The 9,083-nt window shown below is 32.4% G+C and overlaps 1 protein-coding gene across 1 annotated transcript; it reads right to left on the reverse strand.

The window, feature by feature from the left end:
- Positions 1-819: 819 nt before the first annotated feature.
- LOC137922648 (aldo-keto reductase AKR2E4-like) lies at positions 820-6,493 on the reverse strand. The gene is made up of 7 exons (XM_068765659.1): positions 6,391-6,493; positions 5,314-5,406; positions 4,233-4,394; positions 3,031-3,147; positions 2,461-2,628; positions 1,650-1,853; positions 820-1,047 (listed from the first exon to the last, which is right to left on the reverse strand). The coding sequence occupies exons 1-7, from the start codon at positions 6,442-6,444 to the stop codon at positions 853-855; spliced, it is 993 nt and encodes a 330-aa protein (XP_068621760.1). The 5' UTR covers positions 6,445-6,493; the 3' UTR covers positions 820-852.
- Positions 6,494-9,083: the final 2,590 nt, after the last annotated feature.

The following is a 9,083-nucleotide window of genomic DNA, read 5'->3' on the forward strand; positions in this document are numbered from 1 at the left end:
GATGCTTCAGAACAAATGTTGCACTCTTTGCCAATGTACCTTTAAATTAAAAAAATCCATTCCAAGAAAATTTTAAATTTTCATAATTTCTTTTACGATAATAAAAGATTATGAAAAAAAAATCTTCTTCTAATCGTTCTGATATCTATTCCAAAACTTTTTAGAACTTTTACTATTTATTTAGCGCAATGATGCAGTAAAAAAATTGTAGTGGCACCATCATTTTGTATTATCGTTTACTTTTTTTTTTCAATAAAAGCAAATATTTTTAAAGATATCGTAAAGTTTTCTTAGAGGAATTACATACAAAACATTCTTTCTAAAGGGACAGTTTTGTTTTTCACAATATGTGATATGAGAAGAAGGATGTGAGGGATTATCTAAAAAATCGTGACAATCATCCTCAAGAGACGAATGCTGATTACAAATATCTCAAAATATTCAACAAACCCTTGGACATCTGAACATCAGGGAAATTGTTAGTTTTTTTTATTAATTTATTTAAATTTTTTGTTGAGTGCCATGTCTAATTTTGTGAAGTTATATTTCTAAAGGGAGTCGCAGATAGTGTAACGTAGTGTGACAACGAGGGGGCAAGAAAGGTGAAATTTCAGGTGACCTATTTTATGAATGGCCCCTTATTGAAAACTGTTTTAAATATTTCACACATATTCATTTCTAACCAACATTTGAATATGTGACTAATGATGTTGACTTATGATGTGACTTGTAAGAATTTATGACACAAGTAAGTTTTTTTAGCATTTTTATAATACAAATAGAAGAAATAAAAGCTTTTGTATTACTTTATTAAAATGTTTTTATTTAATATATGTAACACGAGCGTTTGTGTTATTTTTGAGGTTTCTTAAATGGGTAGAAGGGATTATCGAGCCATTTCAGTTGCGGTATTGTCCTATATTCTCGATCAAATGATTTCAAAAGAGTTTTTTCTTCTTCAGTCAGTTCGAAGTTGAACACATCGATGTTTTGCTCTATTCTAGATTTCGTCAAAGACTTTGGAATAGGAAGCACGCCTAGCTCAATCTGAAATTAATTTGATTATTACATTTTTGATGTTACATAACGTTAACAGCATAATCTTTACGACATTTGCAGTTTTATTTTAGTTATTTGTTCTTCTGATTATGACGACTGCTAGAGTCCGCGAAAAAAAAAATTTGTTATTAATTTTATAAATTAAATATTGATTATTTTTTACGAGTGATCGACTTTTTTGGCTTGCAATAAATTGTTGTATAATGTAATAGATATAATAACCAAAATAATTTTATTATGGTCAACGAATTGAATACTTATAATAATATTTATAAGGAAACTACTTGCATCGCTAGAATGCGCTAGTTATGCTACATGTCGCATCACTTCATAGTAAATAACTATTGTATAGTAGCATTGTGGAATAAACTGCTCCAAATAATTCATGCTTGTAAAACCAATCGAAGAAAAAAAACCCGACTATGTTTGTTGAGGACTTTTTTCACAACTTTATTTTAAGTTGAGGGTTTGAGTCGTAGTTTCAGAATATCTGAGTGCAGTTCTCCCTGCCCACAGAAATTAAGGCTGTATGGGGTTAATAGACATTGACTTAACTAGGCAAGCTTATACTTAATGTTTATTATAATTACCAGATATCTGAGAGCAATCTGCGGTACAGTCTTGTTATATTTCTTTGCAATTTTCACTAAATCGGGATCATCTACTCGCGGCGGTGGGGCGTTCGGTTTAGCTTTGTTGTAGAACAAGGACCCGAACGGCGTGTATCCCATAACTACAATTTTTTTCTCTTTACAATACTTGAGTAATTCGGGCTGTTGCAGATTTAGATTTAGCTGTAAACAAAACAAATATTGCGTAATACTTCAATAGAACTGCTGTATTTTTTTCTTGGTTGTATATAATGTAGTAAGATATGTATCGATCATAATATATGGCGTAGACGGAAAGGTGATTAAACGACCTTGTTAAACAGAGCCCGGTGTCAAACAGTGGAAGTCTTACAGATAAAACGATGTCGATGATGATAAAATATATTGCTATATATCAACAAGTGATTAAGGGTTTAGTTTTAGTTACAAGAAATTGATATTTGTAAGCTTTCCATTTCCTCTTTATTCACCTATAAAAATATCTAAAAAAAAACCTATAAGGAATTATTTACATAAATTTTTGTTTTTCTTTAGATAAGTGCAGACAACATAAATACAACCATTAACTAAACTAGAGTACTTCTTGCGATCTTCGGCTCGTGTAGTTACGCTACTTCACCGTATTGGAAGCCAAGCTGTTAGATTTTCGTGGACGTTCCGATTGGAGGATTTAGACGATTGGAGGCAAATACCTCCTAGAGGAAAACTCGGCAATGTTTTGTGAAATGCGATTGATATAAGGTACGTGGTCAATAAAAAATTAAATAGGCAATCATGTTATCATACATACTTCAACCTGTAGCACAGCCGGGATCTCTAAGCCGTTCTCTATGATTCTGTCGATCATTTGTTCGTTAAAGTTGGAGAGTCCGATTGATTTTGCCAGGCCTTGTTGCTTGGCATCCATCATGCCCCGCCAAGTCTCTAGATAGTCTGTGAGGTCGTACGTTGAGTTCGCCTCGAAAATAAAGCATACATTTTTGATTATTATTAATTTAAATATCATATTGGCAAGTTGAACTGGCAGTGGACAGACCCACATAGTGCGGTGAACTAATGACCGCTGGGGACTTTTAAGGTTCTGGAGTAAAAACCTTAGCAACTGCATCGTAGAATGTCCATCCATAAGCTGGACAAACGATCTGGTTAAGGTCGTCGGAAAATGCCAAACGCAAGCTTCGTTTAGCCGGTCTTATTGGAAATCTGTGGGTGAATTTAGCAGAGGACGTATGTATATGATGACGATGGATAAAAAAGTATCGAAATATTATGATATGAGAGTTGATCGATGATTATACATTTTATGAAATTTATTAAAAAAAATTTCATATTTATCTGTAAGACCACCAATAATACTTACAAACTGTCCAACTGGCCAATGTATGAGGTAAAGATCGACATATTCCAGATCCAGTTTTTGTAGGGACTCCCGTAGAGCCGGTATGACTGCTTCTCTTGCATGGCGGTCATTCCATAACTACAACATGCAGTAACACCATTATTGATAAGGAATTATAGGAATACAGGTATAGCATACGGCTAATTGTGTTTTTAATAAACATCTCTGTGTTCTTCATTGGTTCAAAATTAATAATAATTTGTTCTTAAATGCTTGAAAACTAAATGCATATACACATCCTTCGCAAGTAGCCAAAATTGTAGCTTGTTAATTAACAAAGTATAGTAGTATAGTATAATTCTCTGACACAACAATGTTTTAGTCACATTGCTAGACAAAATCTCTAGTGGAACCAACGTCTCTCAACCGTCGTAGCCAAACTCAACTCCGCCATCTTTGCAATGACAAAAGTAAGACAATTAACGGATGTTTATAAGGTTCAACTTGTATACCTTAGTTATTTTCGTAGTGTTTTGTCATATTGTGTTTTATAAAGGAGCAGTGCCGAAATTAATTCTAAATATAAAAAAATAGCGCTTCGGGCTATTTATTACTTTAAAGCTAAACATTCCGTGAAAGACGTTTTTAAAGAAATTTGTATTCTAAAGGTTGCTTCTTAAAACATGTTTCATAACAACTTATTTAAGTGCCATAAAAATATTGACAGATACTTGATAAATAGGAGTAAAAATAAACTAATAACGTTAGTAAGTTCAAAAGGTTAACAAATCTTTCATGGATCTTAGTTTACACATATGTAATAAAAATCAACATAATATCTAAGACCTTCCTTTTCTCAGTTTTTTATCTAAAATTATAGGTATTCATAAAAGAAATCTTATTATAGACAAATTTCATTTCAAACGAGCAACAGTTGATGATATGGCCGACTCTACTAAGCAAATCAATATTCCCTGCCGGTGATAACTTACTACCTATAATGTTAAAATAATTGACTATTCAAAACACGTAAATTTCTACTCAAATAAATATATTTTGAATTTGAATATAGTGCTATTGAAACCGTGAACGGAGTGGCCGTTACTCCTACCGATTTGCATACCTAAAGCGCGGTAGAGCAGTTTCGGTACAAATATTATATAGTGGTGATAAATTTACTAATTATAATACTATATTTGACAGTTACATAGATTATACAATACCTTAGTAGTTATGAACAGTTCATCTCTCGGCACTTCGTTTCGTTTAGTTGCGAGTGCTCTGCCCACTTGATCTTCTATCTTGTAAATGTAAGCGGTGTCAATGTGGCGGTAGCCGGCGTCGATTGCCCAGCTCACGGCTAGCTCCACCTCGTTCGTCGATGGCTCAATACGGCCATATTGGAAAAGTTATCTTTATTAATCTCTTTTTACATTTAACCTTTTTTAAGTTACAAGTTTTTGATATCTCTTGGTAATATTTCGAAGGTTAATGATATCCTTTATACAAATGTATAATATTTATTATTGAATAACCCTTATATGTTGTATAATAATACGAATATACGTAGTGAATAATTATGCAATAGGCCGTTTGAATAGGCTGTCTACTATGTGAATTGACAATATTTCCAAGGTTACGGGAGGTCGCTGGATGTCACACGGTCGATCATTATGACGATCTTTGAGGACGATACTCAAGTAATTCAAAGTGTTCGATTTTCAAATTTATAATCTAGTTAATAACTAGGCATTCGTATCAAATTTATAGTAAAATGTCTACTTAAATTAAAAAAAAATAATTCCAGAAATATGTTAAATAATTCATTTGTTTTTTTTTATGGTATGTTCAAAATCATTGTTTACTCGTCAACTTAAGTCGTTACTAAAAAGAATTATTACTTTGAATGTAATAAGTATACAGATAACATAGAAATTTAGACGTAAAGATTCAACATGCTTATTTTACAAAAAGTCGAATCGTAAACGTAATAAGTCTATGTCCACACTTTATCTGGGTTTATTTACTGTTCATCTCTAAACTTGATTGAGAAGTGAAAATATTTGTTCTTGTAGCCGAGTCCGGTGAATAAATATTTTAAGCACAACCGAATCGACTGATACACAAAAGAATATAATTAAAATTTTTTATTAATAGCTAAATTTATAATCTTAGTGGACTTGTGATAACATTTACGAGTTCTATGCTCGGCTGTTAATAAATTTTATTGGCCGCTATAATTAAAATCTTAATATCTTCTTTAATTAAATTTTTATTATTTGGTTAGATGAGTTTGATAAGTACCTTAGTGTTATTTCCGAGCCAGGTGCCGAGTGCTAGAGCGGGTATTTCTCTACCATCGTTAAGCTGCAATTTCGGAGCAAAAACTTTGCCATTCTGTAAATTTACAATAAAATTATTTAAAAGAACTATATTTAAATAAATGTTACGAGTTTCAAATGACAAAAAACGTATTTTTATTCTAGGCTGGTTTAACTTTAGCGCGCTCTAGCGTCGAATAGTTTTTATAACTTTTTGTTTTTCTTTTTATTATAATAAGATAGTTAACCGAAAACTATTCGTTCGATTTTTAAAAAGTACCCCGTGGCGAAAATTCGCTTATAAGCGAATACTCTTTTTAAAATACTCTATATTTTTTAACAAATATATGTAATGAAACATTATAAAATTTCAAGTTAACAAATGTTTGTTAACTAATTTCATGATTGACATTTCTAAAAGCATTTTTATACATAAAAATACAATTTGGTTCATTAAACATCCACAATATATTATAAGCAGTGGTAGTCCAGCGATAGGGGACTGAGACCGATCGTAGGTCGCGGCTTCGATCCCCGATATGCAATCTTATATTATTCACACTTTGTGCATTAATTATATAAGATTGCCACCAAAAGTCTGGAGAGGATGGGCAGCAGCGTCCTCTGTATACCATAACACCACGCTGCGACCGCCAACCCTGCTTCTAAACATGGTGATTATGATGTATCTTCCCATAGATATCTTATGGAGATGTCTGTGCCTTGCAATAGACATAGAAGACGACGAGACATTTTCATATATAACACATAAGGTTAAAACCTTTTGGGTTTTTTGTACCATATATGTTAATTACTTTAAAATTACATCACCATTTGGACGCTAATCAACATTAGAGAAAATTATAAAAAGTTTTGTAAATAAATTTATTTAAATCTATTTTTAATGGTATTTCAATGTATAATCAGCCTTGTCTTACAAAATATTAGTGTTCTAAGATATATAAAGTAAGGTAATATATATAATACCTTAGTGAATGCATAGATAAGTATATACTCAAAAAATTTAAAGTATATATATATAGTTTGTTTATTTACTCACAGTGAAGTCGCTAAAAGCGATTAAAGATAGTAAAAGCACTATTTTGTACTCCATGACATCCGCTTTGAATGCCGACTCGATGTCTACTGCATACGACGCGTCATTAACCCGTAACCCCTAATACTAGATATCACTCACTGAATAGATATCGTGTATCTCATCGAGTTTGTTTACACTTAATACAGTCCGTGGAAAAAATATCTGTATCGATTTTATACGATTAGGTTATATCCAAAATTTTCCACGGGAATTTTTTTATTTACAGTATATATATAAGAACATTTGTACCTCACTAATAACGGTAAAACATGGATTTTGTAAAACAAATTGTTCATATCTGACATTAAATAGCGTATCTGAATATTACAATAATTTAAATCTTGGAATGCGATTAAGTTTCAAATAGCTCTTTCGTGCCTACATTAGGTTTTTAGACTGCTTATATACGACAGATAATTTCAGTTTAGCAAGAGTAAAATTTACATGAGATGCTATCACACACCAAAGCAAATAATTCGTTATACAATATATAATATCCGGTACATTAGTTTTGGTTCCCTGTTTAAGTTATTAACGTACTTCGACTATTTGTATAAAGTTTTTGCGTATGTTTTTGCAAGATTAAAAATATATTTTTTATTTTCACGTATTACTTCGTGACATGTGGTCAGCGAAAATTTTATTAAATGTATTCTTTAAAAAAATATGTGAAAACTTGTAGTAGAGGATTTCGTAAAAACCGGTTTGAAAACGTGGATTAATATTTCATCTATTACTATATCTGATACCTATTCCGATATAACGAAATTATAGTTATAAGTTGTAATATTTATGTATAGAGCTTCGAAACTACATTGTAACTTTCTATATTCGGTAACATAACTTGGTACAGTTTACGCCTTATGTGTGCGCTCTTAATGTGGTCATTTCAAACCTGCTTTACCACAATCTCAATAGACCAGTTATTTCATGGTTAGTAATGCGATTAAGACAGCGTTGTTTTTTGAATCAAGTATCAGCATTATTTGTGTCGATATGAGCAGTATCCCCCTTTCATCTGAACGTTGGGCTCCTAAAATGAGTTTCGTTATATAATACCTTGAAACAGGTGATAATACTTCTTATCAGCATAGTTTAGTTTAGATAGAAGGTGGCTCTATCATTCAGGCTAAAGCCCCGGGCGGAGGCCGAAACATGAGACATTTCACCGGATTAGGAAGCTGCCGAAATCTTAGGTCACTCGGTGTTCCTTGGAGCGATTCGATGCAAGGCCCCCGAGAACCTTATCTTGAACTCACTGTTTAGCATTTTTATTGAAGAGTTAAGACAGCTCATAGCTTTAAGTTGAAAGATGAGCGAGGAGCACAGATTGATTCTAGTTTCTTTCAAATTGCAAACAATCTTTTTACAGCGTACATAAGTGATCACTGTAAATGATATTAAGAGGATAATAACGTGAATAAAGAGATCATATGCGAATCACACAACTGCCACCGTTAAATCACTCAACACGTGTTTCACCCCTCCACGGGGCATCTTCAGGAGTAATGTTACACTGATTAGAGCCAAACTCTCTTTTAAAGACTCTGTGTTGTGTGTGCATTGTTTGCCGCATGCGCATTTATCAGCGGGCTGGCGGGCGGTGCACTTTATTGCACGACTACTACTGCATTGGCGGAAGTAGCTATATATTGGTTCTTTTCTTACGAATAAATAATAAATGTTACTCTATATTATGTATGCCAAGGAAATGCTCTTTTAACATTTCTTTAAAACCTGTTATCGAGGACGCGTTTTACTGCTAGTGGCAATGCATTCGATAACCTGGCAATGACAACTGTGAAAGATTTCTGCATATAGTTGAATGAATACGCATTATAAATTTTACGTGGAAACAGAATACTAGAGAAGGAAAAGGATATGTGCATTCCGGTGAAGTCGAAGAACTTATTATTGTTTGGCTGGTGTTTGCTATTTATAGCAATGTTAAAACGAGCACTCTAGTGTGATTATTTTTTATTACAATTAAGTTAAAATTATTAGTTATTATTTTTTTGTATCAATTAAAATAACATGTAAACTTAGTATTGTGAGTTAATGAAATCCATGATATTTTTTTATTATTTTAATGTTAGTAAGCATTAAGTAAAGTTTTGACCTTGGGTGTGACTTATTTGTTAACCGTTATCGTCCTTTTACCCGGAGGACATCCACAGCTGGATAAAGACTTACACGGTCATCTGTCTACCTTGTTGGTGGACGTCCTACGCTTGCCGGTTCATGGTTTCCACTCCGGAACCGTAAGCCCCGCTACGATTATGTGGTCTCCCCCACTACCACTTGTTTGTTATTTAGTTGTAAAGCAGCTACTTTTTATTTTAATTCGTTTCTGTGTCAATAATAAACTGTCAAAATTGTTTTTTCCACGTATGTCAACTAGAATAAATATTTTTTTGTTTATTTTATTTATTTATATTACATTTACATTATCATCATGTCAATTAATAATCGCCTATTGGAAGGCATTGGTTTCCCTAAAGATCGACACAATTTACTGTTGTTATATATATCATACAAACACAATTGATGATATACCGTAGTCTTCTAATGTTTTTGTATATCATGATTAAATGTATAAATGAAGTTTGTACTTTACAAGAAATATTTAACGTAAACTACTAACAAAGATCCTT

Source organism: Battus philenor, unplaced genomic scaffold (genome assembly GCF_028537555.1).
Source record: "Battus philenor isolate CCGP_79_NKW_IND1 unplaced genomic scaffold, ilBatPhil1.0.hap1 SCAF_20, whole genome shotgun sequence".
NCBI lineage: Eukaryota > Metazoa > Arthropoda > Insecta > Lepidoptera > Papilionidae > Battus > Battus philenor.

What these genes read in the sequence shown, in the direction of transcription:
- LOC137922648 (XM_068765659.1), bottom strand. Translation starts at nt 6,444, where the DNA reads ATGGAGTACAAAATAGTGCTTTTACTATCTTTAATCGCTTTTAGCGAC. An exon ending in GGCTCGGAAATAACACTAAG is followed by an intron (nt 4,395 to 5,313) that starts GTACTTATCAAA and finishes GGCCGTATTGAG; the next exon opens with CCATCGACGAACGAGGTGGA. An exon ending in AACTGTTCATAACTACTAAG is followed by an intron (nt 3,148 to 4,232) that starts GTATTGTATAAT and finishes TGCATGTTGTAG; the next exon opens with TTATGGAATGACCGCCATGC.